Raw genomic sequence first — 21,838 nt, forward strand, 5'->3', positions numbered from 1 at the left:
AGCCTGGAGTACTCCCACCTCTGAGTCAGAACAGGGACGGTGCCTTGGCTGGCATCGGGCATTGGGAAGCTGCATGTTGTGTCAGGTGACACTTATACCTGGGATCACTCTGAGGAGCAAAATCCTGTCTGTTAGCATCCTGCTGGCACCTACTCCTTCTCAGGAGTTCATGGCTTGGGTGAGGATTTTTCAAACAAAGCAAAGTGAAACCCACAGCATTACATAGCTACAGACACATTTTGAGTGAGGTGAATTTAATTCAAGGGGTTTACATTCAGAACCTCTTAAAAATGTCCTCCGTTTGGACCTATCTCCCAATTCTTCATTTTGAGAGTAGTGGTGAGGAGTTGCACAAGAAGGGGTTTGCATTCCAGCCAGCAATGGCTCTGTTTCAGCAGCAGGTAAGTAATCCAGCAGATAAAAGTTTGGGCTCCCAGGGAGGGATGGCACCAGATTATAAATGCGTGGTCTGTAGATATTCTAATTAATAGCTTATCTGTAAAATAAGTCAAGCACTTTGACTGCCTGAGATGGAATTTTTACAAGCAGGGTGTGGCGTATCTGTGAGATAAAAACTCAAGAATGTTTAATTAAAGAGCATGATGTACTCCCATAGAATATTGTACTCCATGGTGAAAGAAAATATTCAAGTACAGAGAATGGTCTAGTAAGCACTTTCAAAAGCCCTGATTATTATTAAACATTTTGACACACAATATGCCATGAATTCTCTTCAAGATCACTCCTGATATGAAGCAGATAAATTGGTTACAAAAAGGAAAGAAAAGGAGTTGTAAAGGTTTTCTGTTTTTTATCTAAGTAACCAGTACTATCTAGAACTTGTTTTCCTCTTGAAAAATTAAGTTAATATGGAATATACAGTGAATGCTGCCTTGCCTTTCACTGTATCTCTTTGAGAGAGATGGTAGAGGTTGTCTGTGTCTCCTGTGCTCCAATACAAAATTTCATATGAGCCTGTGAAAAGTCTGAACTCCCTCATTTTACAGGCAAAACACAATGGTTTGTCTGCTGATTTACATAGTCAAAATGTTGTCTGTGCCAGGAGATTTGCTCACAAGAGTCAGCTGTGTCCTTTCTTGACAAGAGCAAGTAGGTATTTTGTGTCTGATTTTCAAAGGCCTTGAGGCATACATTGAGATTTTTAAATCCCCTTATGACAAGAAGTGTAAGACTCTCCTTCATGGCAATCACTGCCTCGGTGTTTTTTGTACATCTCCACATCACCATAATTAGGCACCAACATGCCCCTGAGTTATTTGTGCACCTGAGAAATACATGGAGTATCTTATTGTTTGCTGCCATGGATCAGTTGGTCTTGTTACTTTCGGATAACAAGCAGAAAGTCACCGTGCAGGTGCTGGCCACCACATGTATCTGCCAGAGCCCTTTCATCTTCAGACCTATAGGCAATGAATACCTTTTGTAAACCCCTTGAGGAATAGAAAACCTTGTTTACAAAGCAGTGTAACTTCAGGGGGCATCACACTCTGATCAGCATCTCTCATGCACCTGGCTTCCCACACAGCCAACAGCACAAGGTCAGACAGTCCTGTGATAAACAGAAGGCTAGATGGGAACAAGAGAACTGAAGGGCTAAAGGAAAAGACTGGAAGGAGATGTTCACCACTGATGACAGGAAGAAGATGAAGGTGTAAGGAAGACAAGAGGAAGGCTCTTCCAGAGCAGGCTGAGTCCTTTGCAGCAATGCTCTGGTGCTGCACAGCAAGAGTGAACCCATGGCAAGTCCCATTGTATGGAACCTGCAGCGTGTTCACAAGTGCTTTTCTTGGTAGGGGTCCCCACTGCTGCAAGTTTGTTTTAAACAACAGAGCTCCACCATAGCTGAGTGAGTCAAGGGGACTAGAAAGAAAAACCAGTCCCTGGTGGGTCCAGCTCATGGCCATCTGACACCTGAGCAAGATGAGAGGATGTGGAAAAAATATTGTTAGCTGCTTTCCCCTTCCCTCTCTGGGCATATCAGGGCAGAGCAGAGGGCATGTTCTTGTTAGTAAGCAGTGATTCAATTCATCATGCCACAGTGGACTTCCTCTCTGTGCTGCTCTTAGCTTCTTTTTAGAAAGCAGCATCACCCTTTTGCTCAGATGGAAATATAATCCTTCCTTATGGTGGGCGTATAAAGACATCGGCAAGCACCTGTTAGCCAGGTTGCAATTAATAGCACAAAGCCATGCAAACAAATAAACCAGACAGGGAACCTACACTTTATAGCCTTTTTTAGACAGCCGGTACTTCTTAGAGTAAATCTGAGCTGAATGGCTTTCTACTTCTTGCATCTTGCATAGGTAAAGCAAAACCTCAAACTAGCAGACAGATAATCAAAACTGAAAAGTAAAATGATTTGGCAGATGTTTGAAGGCTGCTATTGCTTCTATAAATCCAGCAAATGGAAAAAATGCCCATTGAAAGCTTTTCATCACAGTTTTTTGTTGGGTTTTTTTTTGGGGGGGGAGGTTGGGGGTTTTGGTTGTTTTTTTTTTTTTTTAAATTTTGTTAGGAGAGTGTATTTTGGAAAGGAAAGAGTTTCTCATTTTTGGGTTTTGCATGAAGTTGGTCCCACAGAGTAGCTCTACAAGCACAGCTGTGTCACTGGCTTGTGGCCTGCCTGAGGAGGGGCAAGTCCAGAAGGAAGCCATACTGGAAAGTGTGCTGCTGTCAGCTGGAGAAGATTTCATGACCCTGAAAATGCAACTTTAGTTCTGATTTATGAGCCATCCTGGGCACAGGCCTCTGCTGTTTGATGCAACGGCCCTTTACAAATGAAAAACGAAGTTTCCATCAGCCAGTGCTTGGGGGATGCACTCTGCTCCCTGTTAAAAATGATACCTCGCCCACGCTCAGCATGATGGATGCTGCAGTACATATCCCAGCTGTTAGGATGCTGATATGTTCAATCTGGCTTTCCAGCCTGAAGGGTTTAGCCCTAGGTTTGCCTTCAGTTTGGACTCAGTGGCTGCAGGCAAAGCAGAATTTGAATATGGCCTTGAGGTCTGAGAGGGTTGAAAGCCTTCCCATTCCTCTAGTGGTGCTGTCTCCATTCCCTTGGGAAAGAGGGTGATGACATCAGCTCCCAACTGTCTTTTTCATTGGCCTCTCCTGGTTTCCTTTCTGTCTTCTTTGCAATAAGGGTGTCAGTGGCATTGCTGTCACTGTGTGGGCCATCTTCCAGCTGTCCTCTGGGGGCAGCTGATATGGCAGAGACCTTCTAGATTAGAGAGGAAGCACAGGAGTCATCTTTATCTCCAGCACTGCTCACAGAGCCATCCTTTCTGCTTCCCTTGCCAAACTGGTTTTGGTGACCAGCAGCACATGCACCCTCAGTGTTTACCACCAGTGTGATTGAAATCTCTGCAGGGTCAAGAAAGGCAGAACATAACTGTAGTAGTCCTCTCTGATTCCTCATTTACTTTCCCTCAGACCTTGTGCTGCATCCTTTTAACTTGGCAAACTGCTTTCATTGTGGACAGAAGGTCTTTTCTGCATGTTGTCTAAAAGGGCAATTCATCATAATTTTGGAAGTGTACCTCTAAAATGTGTATTACTACTTTTCAGGCAGGAATCAGGACTCATCCTTGACTGTTGAGTGTGAAACTTTTTCTTCTCCATTCCATCCTTGTTGTCCTGTGCTTAATATTGCATTACTTCTGCTAAAAGTTGCAGATGCCATGTCTCTTGCTCTGTCACAGAATCAGAAGGAAGAGACAAAGCTGCAGATGCTTCTGATTAGCCAGAAGAGGCTACCAGAAGTTCTAGAAATCGCTTCCCACTTTTCTAAGGAAAAATACAACATAAGTAGATCTTTTGCTTGCCTCAAATTACCAGGCCTCAAATTAAAAAACCCAACAACTCAAACCAAATTACATTCATAACCGTATTGGGGTACTCTTGAAGCCAAACAGCATAGCATGCTTAATTCAAGCACATACTTAGGGGTTTGCTGACTCTTAGTTTAGCTGTTTTTGAGAAAATAAGACTGTATGGGTGAGGTGTTGACAACTGGATTTCAAATAGCTTTTCATGGAGGTTCAGGTGATATGGGAGGCTGTGGTCTGGTCATGAACCACAGTTGTCACTTGACTTAGTTTTGGTTGCAGTTGAGAAGACCTACACCAAAGTTACCAGTCAGCAAATCTGCTCCAGACTTGCCAGATTATTGCACATTAACATGCACCCAAAATCTAAAATTAAGCACAGCTAAAATTAAAATGCAGCTTTACCAGAAGCCAGATGCTTCATTATGAGTTGAGCTAACCTACCTGCCAAATACTGCTAACCTGCATGAGGCAGGCGATTAATTTTTTACAAGTCTGCTTTGGGAACTAGACATCTGTCCCCTATTCCTAAAAGTAATATCTCAGGGCAAACAACTTTTTTTTCTTGGTACTCCAAATTACATGAAACTTATTTCACAAGAATTATATTGCCTGCATTCTATATGAAGATATACTGGGGGCAGTTCATATTTCAGATCCCTTTCACACCAGCCTAACTCAAATGGAATTTCTGGTTTTTTTCCTTTCTAATTTTTATATGTAAGAAGGGTAAAAAATTACATCTGTAACACACCTTGTGATCTGGAATATCAGTATATATGGTTATAATAAAGATTTTCCATTTTAATTAGTCATTATTTCACTGACAGGCTGAATCGGTGGAAAATATGGTGTCAAATTACTCAGTTGCTCTCTCAAAGTACATTGCATCTTTCATAATAATCATATAATTTCTTACCTTGTGAAGACTAGCTTGAGATCTTCTTTGATACATGCCATGAAAGGGAGATGATCCATTACAGCATCTGCTATATACATACACAGAAATAAAATTTGTTGCATGCTCTCACTGCAGGGAAATCAAATAAACTTTCTCCTCTGTCCACATGTTTAAGAAATAATTTAGCAGGAGGTGCATATTTTCACTGAAACAGTTGAATCATGCTAGTGATCAGTTTACTTACACATGGTAAAAATAATACAGGTTGCAGACAGATTTGTAATGCAGTTTTTAAACACCTGTTTTTAATGTTTCAATACCCAATAAAGCAGAGGAACTCCTGCTTTTGGTTTGCATGCAGACGTGCACACTGGGATTTAAAAGTCTGCTGCCTAGGTTTCAAATGCAGTAAACAGCACTTGCAGGCACAGTGTGGGTACATTTTGGGGGCATTACAGACTGGAGTCTTCCTCAACGAGTTTTGCTCTTTGGGGCACTGATAACGTGGTGTTACAGCCAAGTGTGAATCCTGGTGAAAACCCACAGTCCTCACGAGAAGAACTGCTCCCTTGCCACTTGCAATCTTACTCGTGTAGAAATACTGCTAGTCCAGTTCTGTGTAATGAGAGGGGGAAGAAGAGCATGAGAGGTGGACCAAAGTGATCTGTTACAGTGAAATCAAGAACTTAAATACATCGTTAAACTTTCATAAAATAGGATTAGATGTTGAATATGTGCTTAAGTTTTCTACTAAGCAGGAATACATTGATTAACTGGCAATTAGTTGTGCAATGTATTGTCACGCAGGTTATTCAGCTGCAAAATCTGGCTAAGACATTTTTGCTGTCTTGCCACGGGTGTTAAAAGAGATTGGGTGTCAGGTGTGAGTGTGTGGGGCTGAGAACTGCCCAAAAATAGCATGATAAAGAGGAGCAAATTGCAGTAGCTGCATTCTGTTCTTGCAAGCCTCTTTGCTGCTTTTCAGGAGACCTACTAGGTTTTCCCTCATAAAATGCTTTTTGGGAATCAGTTGCAGATTCCCTGTATATTGCTACTTTCTTTTCAAGTGAATGCCACTAACTGGATCCTCCTTTCCCTCTGTTTTCAATCCCTTTGATTTTGGGATCCCTCAGAATGACTGCCTCTTGTTTCTGTTCTGCCACCGTTGTGCCTCTCCACATCTAATGGCCATGAAGTCTCTGAAGCTTTTACTGGATGTCTTGATTGCAACTCAGGCGTGATGATACTGGAGCCAAGTTTCCCATCACAGTGCAAAATCTTCCCATTATTTTCTTCTGTCTTCGGGCAAACTGCACCCTTCTTCCATGCCATCTAAGTCTGCAATTTAGACTGTTCAGTGAAGTCTACCACATTTAGCTGCTTGCTTTCCCTGTGGTGGCATGAAAACAGCAGTATCAGCGTGCATGTTCCATATAGGACATGGGTGCCCATACTTGCTGTGCTTAATAAGCTGCACATTCCTGTCCCCTCGGCTCTCCACCCGTGGAAGGACAGCGGCTCGCCTTCGGACTGCACAGACAGATAAATAGCTAGAAGGGAGCGGGGTGGCAGAGAGATCATGTTTCGTCTCTGGAGAGCTGTTCAGAGATGAGCTGTGCATGAAGCTCAGGCATAGAGGGATAGTCCCGAGTTTTCATTCTCCTCTTAGCGTTTTCACCTGAGGCAGCTGCTTGGTTTAGCACTGCGAGCAGAGACACCTGAGCCTCAGATGGCTGCGACATGTCAGGATTAAGAAGCTTGAGCAGGGCTTGCACGGTGCTGCTTGTGCTCGCCGGCGGCCAGGACCAGCAGCGCCTCGGCTCCCCTGCATGCGCACGCCAGGATGTAATGCTCTGCTCCTGGGCATGGCAGGGAAGGGATGCGAGTGCCTGTTTTGGATGAGACCGGCCATCACCAAGGCGAGCACCGATGCACAGGGCATCAGGGAACCGGATGCAGCTGTGGGGCAAGGGGATGGATGTGGGGCAAGGGGATGGATGCTGCGCGGGTGCTCCCAGCAGCGTGCCGCGGGCAGCAGGCAGCACCGGGGCCGGTGAGGGGCTGAGCTCCTGCTGCCACCCCCCTCCCTGCATATCCTGGCCTTATGTGTTGTTGTTATGATTGCTATGGAAACAATTTCAATATGTTTCACAGCTCTGAGATGCTGTGTCTTGCATTGTTTGGATGGAAAGCTGCTTGACTGGTTTTGGAGGCTGGCTGTACATGCACAAATACTAGCTGATTTTTTTTTTTTTTTGTGGTGGTGGAAAGTAGGAGATTCACAGCATGGTTTTAATTAGAACTGCTCATTTAGTCTTTCATTGCAGTGTGTTCTTTAGTTGAAAGATAATTTAATTTTCTTTGTTTTGGAAGATCTTTGTGCTTGTCTGTGTGAAATGTCTTTATTTACTGTGCCTCATTGTGCTTTGTGCATAGCTTTGATTATGAGGAGAGTTAAAAACAAAACTTCCCTGGAATATATTATTTTCTACCTGCTGTGGGTTTTAATACAGTCTCACTTGTATATATCTACCAAGTGTCCGCATTTCTGGGACAAAATCACCAGAGAAAATTGGCAAAGCATGCAGGGTTAGATTTAGCTGTAAAATTCTTTCTGACTTTAACAGGAATAGCATGTCTAAAAGTTGTGAAGTGCTGAAGAAACATAACTGGTATGGGTCAGTTTGGTTTTTCATCTTGGAGAAGTCCACAGAAGATATCGCTTGTTGAAAAAAAAAAAAAAACGCAAAACCCCAAAAAAATCCTGCCTCCTCTTGAGGAACTCTGTATTAAGGTCTTGTAACACCTCCTTTTCTGTGAAGTGTATTTAGTCTGGTTGTAACACAATGCGGTATGGGTCAGTCTTGTTTATATGTACAAGAATATTTAGATAGTACCTGTCATATCAGAATAAAAAAAAAGCTACATAAAATATGCAAATCTCTCCTGCAGATGCAGGAACTCATAAAATTGCTCTGAATATGCAGTTGTCAAAAGAAAGAATTCTAGGCGGCATTTTTTAATCAATCCTTAATAATTTTGAAATAATTTTCCAAATGGGCTACAAATTAATTTCCAACCATCTCTTTTGCAGTGATACCATTTTCATTATGTGCCATAGCCCTTACTCTGCAGTAATACAATATTCTTTAGTATAGACTCAAACATTGTTACTGAATATGGGTTATAGAGTGTTATTGACCACAAGCTGGCTTACAGCTGTAGACTTGTAGACACAAACTCCACCCACAGCTGCAAACCTGAGCTTCCAGGGACAAACAAATTTAGACCATAACTTGCAGGCACATGTGCTAGCATCTAGGTACACAAGTAATCTCAAGCACATGTCCTGAATACATCAAAGCCTCATTTTCTAATCCCTCATGGTTGTGAGGAAAACCTTAAAATATGTGAACTGGCACAGCCCCACTGCTGGCTGCAAGAGCCCCAGCTGAGATGGAAGCAGGTTGGAGAGGCTTTGCAAAGAGCAAGGCAGTGCAGTGAAAATACTGGAGCTGGGCTATGGCTCTGCAGTTTTACTGTCCTAAATGAAATCCCTGAAACTCATAGCTCATATAGGTTTTACGGCATAGTTGCTCTAATCACAGGGCAGTGTCAACCTGGGAGCCTATCTGTAATAGTAGATATTTGTAGGAAAATGGTCTGGTGAGTAAAAGCATTCTTCTTCCTCCAGTTTGAATAAAAATAAAGAAAAATGTGATGAACTTTAGCCCTTTAGTTCTCCAATTATTATTAAATTCTCTTTTTCCTATTTGTAGTAGAAAAAGATGTGTAATACATGTTTGAATTGAATGTAAAAAGTGGTCATTAGTAGGAATAGGGCTCAGGATCTTATTTTTACTATGATTTAAGCATGCCATCCAGTTTTGAAACAATGACAACAGCAAGGCCACTGAAACTGCACATGATGTTCCAGAAGTTCCTGTGTGCTCCAGAGCAGAGGTCGGGAGCACTGCTGGGACTAGGGGAATTGCTGCAGTCTTTGCAGGGAAATAAGCTGCTGCTTTGTGACACCCTTCTGAGGAAGGGAGGGAGGGGTGAGTAGTCCCATCACAGGCACAGGGAGGGAGGCTGCAGACAGATCTCGTCAAGTGTCTGTCTTCTGGCCATGACCACCTTGTGCTCAACCTGTGCTGAGGCTGACTCCAGGACTAGGCTAAAGCAGGCCCCCAAAATCAGGGCAGAAAAGCCAAAGCACTAAGTTTAAGCTGTGGTGGAGCAGAGTTTGATCCTTCCCTCTGGGAGGGGAAAAGGCTGCAAAGTACCACTGTCCGAGGTGATGGTCTCGTAGCCCTGCCGTGGAGAGCTGCGGACGGCTGCCCAAAATGAAACATCTGATGGGGAAGTGCAAAGCCTTGCGTCTGTAGAGGGCTCTGCCTCTGCAGGGGCCTTTTCCCAGAGCTCTACTCCGTGTCTCTTTGGATGAAGTGCAGCGTGTGCCTCACAGCACTGCCCCAGGCTTGTGGGACAGTCATGCTTTGAACTGTGGCCTGGGCAAGTGACAGAGGCAAGTCTACATTTCAGGGTTCATTACATGTCTGCCACTGAGCTAATTGCCTTGGTTTCTCTCTGTAATCAGGGGAAGGCTCATCAGTATAGAGTTTAGTGAGCTATTAATTTTATTCTGATGTGAACATCTGAAGCTGCTTGGGTAAATCACACCTTCAGAGTGCCTGCCTAGTTTAGCTGGATGTGACGACGGCCGAGGTGACTAGACCTTGTTGTTGTCCAGCCTGTACGTGTGCAAAGTTAGGTGGCATGAATCATCTGGTTTTTCCCTTTTTCTTTTGACTGGGTATGTTGTATACAATTATTTCTAACTGTGTTCAGCAGGCTTTAGGGTCTTACCAGTTTGCCAAGACTGAGATACACTTCTTAGGTTGGATGCCCAGGTAAGGCTGGAGTATGGCTGGGAGGAGCAGTTTCAAGACCTTGGCATTTCTGTCTCTTGTTTGGAACTTGGCCCATACCAGACCCTCATGGTTGAAGTCAGCAGGTTGATAGTCTTGGTTTGGGTGTAAAAACACAGATTCTGGTTGCCATCGCCTTCTGTTCATAACCCCCTCCAAAGGACAAATTGTTACCCTCACCATCCTCCTCATGCACTAGTTCCTAGTCATGCACTGACATCCTGCTCCACTGACTGCAGCAGGGTCTCATCCATCTCATCCATTTGGAGCAGCAGATAAGCTACTCTGTAAGGCTTTTGTTGGCAAGTTCCGCTATTAATATTCACAACATTTTACTTGGCCTCTTACTGGCTTTAAGCAAGGTTGTGGTGTTAGCTTGTCAGTATTCAACTCAGAAACTCTAGTGCAACAGCTGTTGCTAATTATTACTCACTGACAATATTTAGAATGATTGATTGAAAATAGTCCCTGTATGTTGAGAAAGTTTATTTAGAAGTCTTTCATGCTTCTTTTATTTACTTGCAGTTGGAGATCTCAAGCCTTTCAGGTCATTTTAGCACTGGTGGCAGAGCACCTCATGGTATGCTCATTGGTCAGTCTTATCTATTCCATCCATTTGGGTTTGGGGATTTTTTTCATTGAAAAAAGAAGTGACATCAACTAATGGCATCACCCTCAATCCTCTAGATTTTTCATAGTGTAATCAGACTGTTCTAGAGGTCAAAACCTTGAATCCAAGCTATAAGATATACCTGACCTATTTTTATTGCTGTATTTGGATGCTTTCCATAGAAGACATGCTCTCAGATAAAACTGCAGCATAATCAGAGCTGGATTGCACCAGGTGGATCAAAGGTGGTTTGAGGAAGTAGAGTAGGACCAGAAGTGTAAAGTGACCATGCAGATCCACTGCCCCTTTCTACTCAGAGACAGGAGTCACAAAGAGCATTTTTATGTATCTTGTGTATGTGACAACAACACTTCTTTAGGGCTGAAACAACAAAAGCAGAATCTGTCTGAAGGAATATACACATGCAGAGGGCACTTCTCTGACTCCAAGGAGCAGTGGGATTAATTGCATTAATCTGCTTTATTCCCCAAGGAACTGGGGAAATGGCTGTAAATTGTGCAAGGATTGGAACAGGGGTCTGTTCGTGCTGCATTTTCATAGTGAAGAAAGGGTTACCTGGTCTCCTGACACTGTGGTTACTGGCTTTGTTTTGTGACAGGACTGAAGCACAGATCGATTAAACAAAGAAATCTGGAAATATGTGAAAAAGTTGTTATGTTTTGGGTTTTTTTCTGCTCTAGCCAAGTCATAATCTCCGATAAAGCAAAAACTCCCTGCCAGTGCTGGAGATGGGAACTTGATTGCTCCATGCCCAACTCACTGCACCTTCATCTAAGACATCCTTGCTCTGCGCTTTTATAAAATGCCTTGAAATATTTTCCTTCTTTTAATTCATTTCTATATTAAAAAAAAATCCAAAAATGGACAATACGGTGAAAGTTGGAAGCCATCAATATTCATGTGACTTTCAGAAGAAGGGAGGAGGTTTATTTCAGACCTTCAGCCAGCCTCCCTTCCCACTCCCTCCTTTCTCCAAACACAGAAAGCAGTCAGGGCTTGATTCATGGACTGTCTGATTATAATAAGTCTCACTTGGGGCGTACAGCTGTATACCATGCTAGTGCACTACATGCTTTGTCTGCCTCTGCTAAACACTTGGGTGTTTAGCTCCTGCTCTGTGCTGTGGCTTCTGACTCCACTGGCTAATCAAATAGCAAAATGTCTCACATAGATTTTTTTTGTCTTTTTAAACAAGTACTTGGCAAAATAGAGAAATTAAGAAGTGGAAGTCTATCTGTAATAATTTTCATGGCAACAGAACAGTAAGTGCAATATTCATATTATGAATATGGCTCAGTATTTATAGCTCTCCAAATATTTACAGAGATAAAGCCTTTAAACATAGCCCCAGCTTTCTGTCTTCAGTAGCAGTTTAAATAAATGTCATTTGGAAAGAAGTTAAAATTGAGGAGAAAGGCAGCCATTTCTAGTTAGACAATATTAGTATTGTCTCACTGGTGTCTCTGAACTCCGTAAGTTTTATGCCTGAAACTGTGTTGTCCAGTCCCATATGAGCCAGTGTTTATCTTGACATGTACCTCACAAGCATTGGCCCTTAATCAGATAGCTCCTGTGGATTGATGGGTGCCCCATTGTCACACAAATTCAGTCATGCAGTTGCTGAAGCACTCAGGAGCCTCCGAGTTAAAACGTGGCATTGAGGGTGTGTCTCAGGTTGGAGGAGTCACCGAGGGATGCTGGCAGTGGTGCTGTAGCATGGCTGGGATGGGCACTGGTGAGGGCATCGTGCTGACAGCACCTGACACACACCCGAGGATCCTGGGCCAGCTTGTGCTCACCACAAATGGGTGCAAGCGGTGCATCAGCAGCATGGCGAAAGGCAGGCGCACAAGTATGAGCTTGTCCAGGGTACCTGCCTAAGAACATGTAATAAATTCCTGCTACAGGGCTCTTGTGATAATTTATTTTTCGTAACCCGTGCATGGCCATGGATATGACTGTCCAAACCGAAAGCCATGATGGATGCTGAAGGCAAATGTTTGAGTAGAAACTCAATAGAGTTTCTGTTCTACTGAGTTTCTAGAGTGAGTGGTTGGGTAGTTTCAGGGAGGGCGCTGTTGTGTTGGATTTACCCCCATACCTGGATTTACAATCCTTGGAGCATGATGAGGCAGCAAGGATTAGGGGAAGAACATTTCTATGTTCTTATGGTAGAAGATGTCAGGAGAGCAGTAATGATTTCTCGGTGTCCCAGTAAAGAGGGTGCTGAGGACTTAAGAGTTTATTCTGTTAGTAACTCCTTTTCTGATGGGCATTCCTCTTAGTCTAACAGTTTTAGGGAGAGTGTGACACGAGCTGGTTTTTAGTTATGTGTATTTTTAAGGAGGAAAGTCCTTCCTAGAAATAGGGAGTAGCATCTTGTGGCTGTTTAGACAAGGAGATTTTGTGGCTGTGCTGGGAGCTAGCACAGCCACAAAGGCTGTTTTTCCCTGTATAGAGACTGAAATTACTTGTGAGCCAGTGACTGAGTGTATAGCATCTCTATTACATTAAGATTAATAACTCCTCAGCGTATTTGCAGCTGGAATTTTTATATAGATCTTTATTCATCATGATGTGAACAGCTGCTCTTTTGCTGCTCTGTTAAGGTCCAAGTGGCAGCACTGGAAAGTGCCACATAAAACACACTCCTGCTGTTTCCATTCACTGCTCTCCCATCCAGCTCTAGACCTTGGCCTAGGGTTGGCCCCTTGCAATAGCAAGCCATCTTGTTTTTATTTGTGGACCAGCTCTGACTACATTTGGATCTTAGAACAGAGTTTAAGTGAATCCAAGAAAAATCACTTTCAGAAAGAAAAAGTAAATCCTGAAAGTAGCACAAAAAGACTGTAGGAATCCCTGTTGCAATTTTGTTTTAAGTAAGTGAAGGAATACGGGGCAGTAATGTGTTTTACTGCACAGAGCATAATTTATTATCTTTTTTTGCTTAACTGCATTAGGTGAAGTACAGCAAAATCCTTCACAGCCCAAGGGTCATCTCAGCTCCTAAGGAAATGTTTTATTTTCTATTTGGTTGGTTTTTGAGGGGTTCCATTTTGTTTTTCATTTTTTCGTTCTGAAGTCTGTCTGCTCTGCTGTTTTGAATAAAATGCTCCCCTTTTTTGGCTTGTGCTCTCACAGGAGTGTCCAAGCAGACTAAGTTTAGCACCTGAATAGTCACTGTCAAGGAGTCTGGAGCTGAACTGTGTACCTCATCCAAAAACCAGCACCCCCTATTGCTTTCCTGGTTGCTGGCAAAGGGAATATTTTCCTGGTCAGGATGATGTGCCTCACTCAGTCCTAGGTACATGGAAGCCTGCGTCTAGAGATCTGAAAGGAGCAAGGGGCGCTCGGGTGGTATGGCAATGACTGAAATGTGTACACCTGCAGAGTGTGAGCTTGAAGGTGGAGAGAAACAGCTGGAAAGAGACAGGGATTCTGCAACACACAGAGCAAGACAGGAGCAAGATGCATGCTTCATTGGTTTGCAGTGCTCTGTTGATGCTGCCTGTCTGCTTCATTGGCACTGCCAGAGCTGCTTGCTCCTTGTCCTGTGGGGCTCTGAATCCTCAGAGCTGGGTTGCCAGCCCCTGCCTGGCTCGTGCTTTGTAGCTCAAGGTACAGCTGCCTGCTTGTGCCCTGCTGCTGCCCTTCAGCATGCAATACACCCCTGATCTGCAGGAGAACTCCCCAGCCTCCCTCTGGAGCAGAGGGATTGAGGTGAGTTCCAAAAACCAGTTCCTATGGCATTTGGGAGAGGAGCTTGAGAGGAGAGCTGCTACAGTCCCCTGCCTCAGGACATCTGAGGTGTGTTTTTTTCTCAGACCTCCCCCAGCAAAAATGTTAAGGGCCAAACCAGGTCAGAATAGGTACTAGGGAATTTAGTGATGAACAGGGCAGTCTTTTCCTGACTCTTTTTCCTAGAGGTGTAGGTTGCTGGCTCCCTGAGCCTTCAGCAGCAGGTTCCTGGGCATTTTCAGCTGGGGGCGTGGTGGCAGGACAGCGTGGTGGCTGCCCAGGCGGAGGTCGGGCAGGATCTCTGCAGCACACACCAGAATAGATGCCCTGGTCTGCTGACCTCACCCCCTTGTCCCTGCACTTCATATGACAGTCACTGCCCGCATGATCAGCTTTTCCCTCCTGCTGTTCAAACCCATGATGCAGTGACTTACGTCTTCCAGTGCTTCTGTGTGGGAGCCGAAAGTAAATTCTTTTTCTTGAAATTCAGATTCATGACATTATTTTTACTCGTGCTTGGTGCTAACTGCTGAAACCAATACCCAAAATGTTCATGCACTTTCTTTGTAGTTTAAACAGCTTGATCTTTGATTTGGTTTAAAAAAGCCAGGACACTGAACACTCACTGATGGTGTTTTATTGAGGCTGTATATTAGGTACATTTTTGAAACATGACAATTCGTTTCATTTTATCATTCATCATGGGCAGTTTCTGACAAAAAACCAAACCTGCTGCTTGAAAAAGTTAGCAATAACGCTATTTACTGTGTAGGTCCAAAGCTCTAGCTTAAAGAGATAAGCAGCATTTGTCTTGGCTTTAAAATGTCCCTATTTTATAGATTTTATTCTGTCTGACCTTCTTTGAAAGCATTGCAATTGCTTTCCAAAACATTGATGGAAATAAGAGGGAAAGAAGCCCCCTTACACCAGACCGGGTTGTTAGTCTCCCTGATGATTCTCACCAGACTGATTCGGGTATTCCTTGAACAGTTCTGGGAATGCAAATGGGACAGATGTATGTGTAAGGCATTGCTGAGCATAAGTGCTTCAGGTACCTGCTGCAAGCAGTATGGCCATTAGTTACATGGTCACATAAGTAATTATTGTTCTTAATATGTTTAGAGGCATAAATGGGTGTATTTACTTGTCTTTATTATATACCAAACATAAAAAAAAACAGGCACACACACAAAAGGTATTGGATATGGATGTTTCCTGTGGTATTTTTTGGCACATCATTATCATTAAGGAGGCAGCCCCTATGGGTCTCAAGAGTCTCAAGCACAAACTGCTGACTGGTTTGGGGAGTGAATACTAAGTCCCTGGTCATACCCTGCTGTGTTAGTAGTTAGAGCTCAGCCTTTAATGCATTGGGGGCAGGCTAAGCCCTAAATTATATCCCAATGTTAATTTAATATATTTGCAAAAGAGTTTGGGCCTAGAGGAATGCACCACTGTAGGGTTTTTGCAGCCCTTTGCCCAAACTCCCAGTAAGTACACGTAAAAGCTATTACGCAGTGTAACTTCCTTTCTTCCTGACTGATGTCATGGGTAGTGCAGAGGATGTATCTGGCTGGTGTGTTCTGTGAGAACAAGTCCATTCTTTCCGTGGCCTCCAGGAGCCTCTCCAGACAGAGGGCTCCTTGTTATGACAGGTAGCTTTCTGAGCATTTCAACAAATGGTCAGGCATGCCAAAAGCATAAAGCACTTGGAAAGGGAACATGCAGAATACTTCAACTGAATTTCTTAAAATAAATGCTGTGGTTTAAATAATAAAGTTTTCCTCACAGACTGTAGAATAACCACTGAAGCTGAAGTAGCATTTGAGTTATTGGATGTGATGTTTGCAAAATTTCCTGAAAATTTAGTAACTGTAGCAAGGTTTGGGGAAGTTTTGCCTTTTTTTTTTTTTTCTAGTGCTCATGTTCAAAGCACTTCATCTCCTTCTCCTCATAATTTTCCAAGTCTGTTCAGTTCCAATTGGCAGATTGATTAGATGTATACCAGGCACACATTGGAATCCAGGCAGCCTCAGTATACTCATATCTGTGATAAAACTGGAGGTCATCGTAGCAGCAGGACTGAATCAGATAGTACCTTGTAGTCGACTCATGGCTGTGAGGGCCAACAGCCCAGTTCCTCTCACATTTCACTAGCCACTGGAGGAGGATTCCTGGTGTTCGGTGCCGTGGCATCTGGACACATGAAAACATCCAGCCACATCACACAGTCCTTTCCTTGGGAAAAGGCTGGGGTTTGCTTTGGCACCCTGCACTGAGATGAGCAGCAACCTACTGGTGAGAATCAAGACACGTTGGTGGGAGATAGTGCTGGGAAAGCGATGACAGAGAGGTGTAGGAATCCCAGGGATGGCTTGATGCGGTGGCTCGGCCGGTGCAGCCTTTTCCCTCAGTCTTGCATAAGACGATGTGAGGTGACAAAGAGCTAGCTGTGATCGGTCCTGTTCTGGTGTTAATTACCAGTGACTGCATCGCTTTTGATAGAATTAGAGGAGTGTGTAATAGGCCTGCAATTAAGTCTGATTTTGATCTTAGCAGCTTCAGACGGTAAAAATGAAAATGTAATTTGAGATGAGTTCAAGTATTTTTAACAGTGTTGCTCAAAGAGGAAAACAGCAGAGTAGTCAGTGGTTGGTCAGAACAAGAGAATATGACCTACTTTCATTTCAAAACCAAACACTTGGCCATACAAATTTTATCTGCATATTTAAGTTTTTCCTGTGTCTTTCCTTTCTACCGAACCAGGTGACTGCTGTATCACTGCCTTTATTTGGGAAGGGAAACTCATTCAGAAACATTGTGCTCCTGATCCTTTTTTGCAGCTAATTCCTTTAACAGTTTCACAGCAGGGGAAACTGGATCTGTGTACTGCCAAGCAAAGCATGCTTGGTAGGAAAAATACATCCTTTACTATGAATGCTGTAGCTGAGAGCACCTTTGTCACCTGTACTCAACCACTGAGTTATTAAGAGCTTTGGACTGTGTTACACAGAGAAAAAGATAAAAATAGGGTGTCTGACGCATGCATCCCATGTTGCATGCCAGGAAACTGAATCACTTTTCCACCAAGTACAGTACTCCAGAGCATACATGGAAAATATGCATGGATATGAACATGGAGATCTTTCCTCAGCAAGAAAAATGCTCAGTCACCCTTTTTTCCCATCCCATTTTACCTTGATCTTGTTTGATATTCCTTTTGACTGCTACAAACCTAACAGCCTGAAGTCCCACAACTCTGCTTTTACTGCCACTGCACCTCACTGTTGAACATGTGACAATGATACCTGTCTCCTATGTTTTGAGGGAACTGTGGAATATTCTTATTGCACCCAGCTGACAGTAAGCAGGATCTTGCCCATTCACCAGACGTCTGCAGCGTGCTGGAAACTCCCAAGGCTCAACACTGTCTGTCACGGAAATCATGCACTGGATGCATAATCTAAAATAAGTCATTCACAATATGTGCCCCTTTAAATGTTAATCCTTGCATCACTTTCTTTTATTGCTTCTGTTGGCATACACAATTACATGACATAATATAAAAGTAAATAATGTGATACAATGGGTAAAGCTCAAAGGGAAATACAAATTGGAGATCAGATACTTCCTAACACAGAATACAACATAAAACTTACAGTGAGTGTGAATTTTTCTTATTTTGAGGGCAGCAAAATCAAGCATATAGCAATTACATGAGTCTTCCTGGATGTTTCTGGCACTTTCTAAGTCAGGGAGTAAGGGACTTTGGGTAATGGATCCAAAGCAAAGTGTGGCTCTGCTCTAGGACAGGGCCTTTAAAAAAAGCAAACATAAATTTAGCTTGAAGATCAAAAACCTTAAAAAACAATGCAAAACATGCATCTGATGGTATTACTTATTTTCCAACATATGAACACTTTTCAGGGGAAGGCAGGTGTGCAAAGCTGAGGACTATATGTGTTTGATTGCCTCCTTGTAGGAAACCTGTGGGAAAAGCACAAGCTGAGGCTCAGCAGTAGGTTACAAGGTATGGCAGCAGCCAAGTTTAGATCTCAGAATAAAACCTGAAATAGCAGAACCCAATGCAAGACCAACATTTTTGCTCCTCCTTGCCCGTATTCAGTAAAACATATGGGTAGTTTGGTGTGCAATTTTGCTTTTGCTGAATTGAGGTTTGAGTTACTCGCTAGTCTATTTTTACATTTTAGGCAGCCTTGTAACTCAATATGTGTTTGTTTTAATTTTACACTCTCCATAAAAAGCATCCTCCATGACGACTTGGAGAAGTGACTGCTGGCAATGCATAGAAATTTATTTGCCTGGCGTGTCACGCTGTCTTACTTTTCCCTCTGCAAACCCACGTGCTGGTCTTGACCAAAAATACCCCGGGATACCTTATGTCTCCTCCCTTACCTAAGCTTTCCAGCTGAGGCTCTGAAAGTGATGAGGCAGAGATCAGCTTGGGACAAATCCAGGTCACTCCAGCAGCCCTGCTCACACACACTGTCGGAATTAATGAGCTGCCAGGCTGTCATGTGGGGGGAACAGGGTGGTGATGGGTAGGACAGTGTCTTCCCTGTGCCCACTGACTGTGCCAGGAGCACACCTGTGGCTACCTTAAGCTGCCTGTCTGTCTCTGGGGGAGAGAGCCAGGAATCCCTCTTTTTGCAGCATAGTGCTGATGTGTGTGTCAGGGTCCATAGGAGTGGGTGTTCCATGTGGAGCTGGACGGAGGTTCACAGCCCATGGCATGCTGCTGAAGGCAGTGCACAGGCATGGCTCTGCTTTTCTCTCTCTGTTGTTTTGCTGATAGTACAGATTTTCAAACTGCCACTAATGCATTTTCAATTTGACAATGCCAGCATGGAACCCTCATATCATATCATAAGATGCCCCCTGGCTCTGAGCTGCCTTTGTATGGTGTCTCAGGAATGCAGAGCTGATAAAATAATGTAGTGCTAGAAACAAGCCTTGTCCTCCTCCTATCCCTGCATCCTTCCAGCATTCATGTGCCTTAGGTAAGGATATAAAAATCGCTGCACCAAATCAAATGAAAATGCTTCTGTTCTGCTCTTTGCTTTTCTGACCAAAGTATGCAGTGAAAACTTTACAGTGTGCCTGGTTAGGAAGATGTGTCTAGGCTCATTGTTCTCCCTTCCTTGTGCATTGGTCACTGTGGTACCTGAGGCTTTGCCACTATGAATTGCTGTTGCTGTTCAGCATGTTTGATAGTGGAGGGAGGGCTTTGGGCCTGTTAGCACCCACCGGAATTTTGCAGGGCTCAAGGAGTAAAAGTGAGTCTAGATCTTTGTTTTTAATAGCACTCCTGCCATCAGATGGTAAAATACCCCAGAGAGATAACATGAAATTGCCTTGTAAGATTTAAGGAGAGTGAAAAAAGACAAAATACAAATATAAGCTGCATTTGATATATGGGTTTTACCACTTCCTTTCAGCTTTATTTAGCTTTGAACTTGCATCTATCTTTAAACTAGTGTTACCCCCCACCAAATTATGATAAATTTTGATCTGTCATATTTGATGATGGTGAATAACTCATGCCCAAACCCACCTGAACCATCCACAGAGGAACCTAAACCTACAACAAAGTGATTAGGTTTGCTCTAGGCTCTGGGACAGTGCACCTTACCTCTCTCCTGTAGTTGCTGCATCCTCCCTTCCCTTGGGACAAGGCTTCACCACTTACCCCTGCAGGATAACAGTTTTTGTGAGACTCATTTCCCGGTGTCAGGCGGCAGCCACAAGTGGAACATTGTCTGGGGACTCCAAAGCAGTGGGAACCCTGAGTAGCTTCTACAGGAGATGGTGTGGATAAGGTCAGGCTCTGCTTCCTCCGGATCTTGTGGCAGAAATAACTCTTGTTGTCATCAGAGCAGTCACTGTAATGTGGATGAGGTTCAAGCCGGGCCCAAGAGCTTCAATGAGATTTTTGTGTGATTATAACAAGAATTTGACACACATAGTGAGCTACTAATCATGTATATGTGATCTGCCTCCATGCTGTCCCAGGAGGTATTTACCAGCATAAAAATCAGCTAATGAGGGGATGGGTCACAAGCAGCAGACTGCTGCTGCATGAGGGATGTCACAGGAAGCATGGGGATGGATGAGCTGTGTCCTTTCCACTTGCAAACTCTATTGGTTTTGCATCCCTCAGTACTGTGAGGGAACACAGAGTTCATTTTGGTTTTTTGCTGAACACTGCAGCAGAATTTATGCAAAGTTGTCTGTAGATGTAGCAGGAGTGCTCAAAAGCTCAGCCCATCTAAAGTGCCTCGGGTCCTTTAGGATAATGAGACATTTTGTGAGTGCACCTTTTTATTGTACCAATATTACATTAAAGGAAAAAGGAAAGGGGGGAACTTAACACATAGCACCTGTCACAAGTTCTCTCCTTGAATTAGGCTCTCCTGCATATAAAACTTTAATTGATTCCTAGCAGTTTATGTGCGTGGTGCTCAGTGGGCGTTTTCTGTTCTCTTGCCAGCTCCATGGTTACTTAGAAAGCGAGCCGCTCACGCTGCAGCTGTTCATTGGGACTGCAGACGACCGCCTGCTGCGACCCCATGCCTTCTACCAGGTTCACCGGATCACCGGCAAGACCGTTTCCACCACCAGCCACGAAACAATACTTTCCAACACCAAAGTCCTGGAAATTCCACTTCTTCCAGAGAACAACATGAGAGCAATGTAAGACCAAGGCACTATATCTGACTAGCAGTTTTGTCTTGGTCACCTCACTTAATTTCTCTGGGGTTTGTTTCTTTCTTTTTGTACACAATTTTCTTCTCCCTATATTATTTTTGCTTTCCCTACATTTCTCTCTGTAAAAGTAGGTTTTCACAACTTTGCTGAGACAAATTGCCGCTAAGCAGCTTAACAGCAAAATGAACGTCACAAATATTTATGACAACTGATTTGCTTTCATTCTAGAGTTTCAGCCAATGTGCTTATTTGCCATTTAAAATAAGTATCTCAGTTACTGAGCTGTAAATATCTCCTACCTCAGCTCCTGCATTTAGTTTCTAAATATGACACCTGTTGCTCCTATACGCACTAGCACAAGGAACAGAGCTGATTAAAATTTATCTTTGGATGTCAAAGGAAACTCTTAGAGAGCATTTCCAAGTATCCTCATGGTTTTTCTCAGACAAATAAAACCACTCACTTCTCACATAATAAAACTCAGCATTTTTCATGGCCCTTGTTTACAAGCAAATCTTCCAGAACTAAGAAGAGTTACCTCTGAGAACCTTTATTCAAAGGTGATGCAGTTTACAGATTGAGTTGTTAAACTTGGCTAAGTTTGGTGCCATGCAGGAAAGCAGACGTGGATATCTTAGGATATCTGAATGATAATTAAGTGCCCTGTAGGTCCATTAAACATCTGTAAACATCATTATAGGATGGTATATAAAGGTTAAATAGCCTTCTGTGTAAGTGACATACATGAGACCTCCCATACTATTCAGTCCTGTCCCCTCTGTTCCCCTCCCTCAAATCAACCTAGCCCCTTACCTAAGTTGTCTCCCCCCTCATTAAAATCATCCTAACTGTCACCTGAGGTGTCTGCCTTGGAAGGAATTTCTGTGTGCTTGCATGCAAGTACAGTTCTTGGGGGGTGTGTGTATAAATATAAATGTATTCATGTTTTATATATAGATGCATGTACCTTTGTGTGTATATATAGGAAGACAGAAAGCAAGCAAGAAATCCTGACCTCTGCCAAACTAAAAACCACGGGATAATCACAATTTCACTC

At 43.3% G+C, this 21,838-nt stretch overlaps 1 protein-coding gene across 5 annotated transcripts in view; it reads left to right on the plus strand.

Moving 5' to 3' along the window:
* Positions 1 to 21,838, plus strand: part of NFATC1 (nuclear factor of activated T cells 1) — a 110,362-nt gene that overhangs the window by 22,877 nt on the left and 65,647 nt on the right. For all 5 annotated transcript variants that reach the window (XM_063403817.1, XM_063403834.1, XM_063403851.1 and 2 more), the window contains exon 4: positions 20,564 to 20,766. In XM_063403817.1, coding sequence (XP_063259887.1) covers positions 20,564 to 20,766 — 203 coding nt within the window. The remainder of the gene's footprint in view (positions 1 to 20,563; positions 20,767 to 21,838) is intronic.

This window comes from Prinia subflava, chromosome 1 (genome assembly GCF_021018805.1).
Source record: "Prinia subflava isolate CZ2003 ecotype Zambia chromosome 1, Cam_Psub_1.2, whole genome shotgun sequence".
In the NCBI taxonomy this organism is placed as follows: Eukaryota; Metazoa; Chordata; class Aves; order Passeriformes; family Cisticolidae; genus Prinia; species Prinia subflava.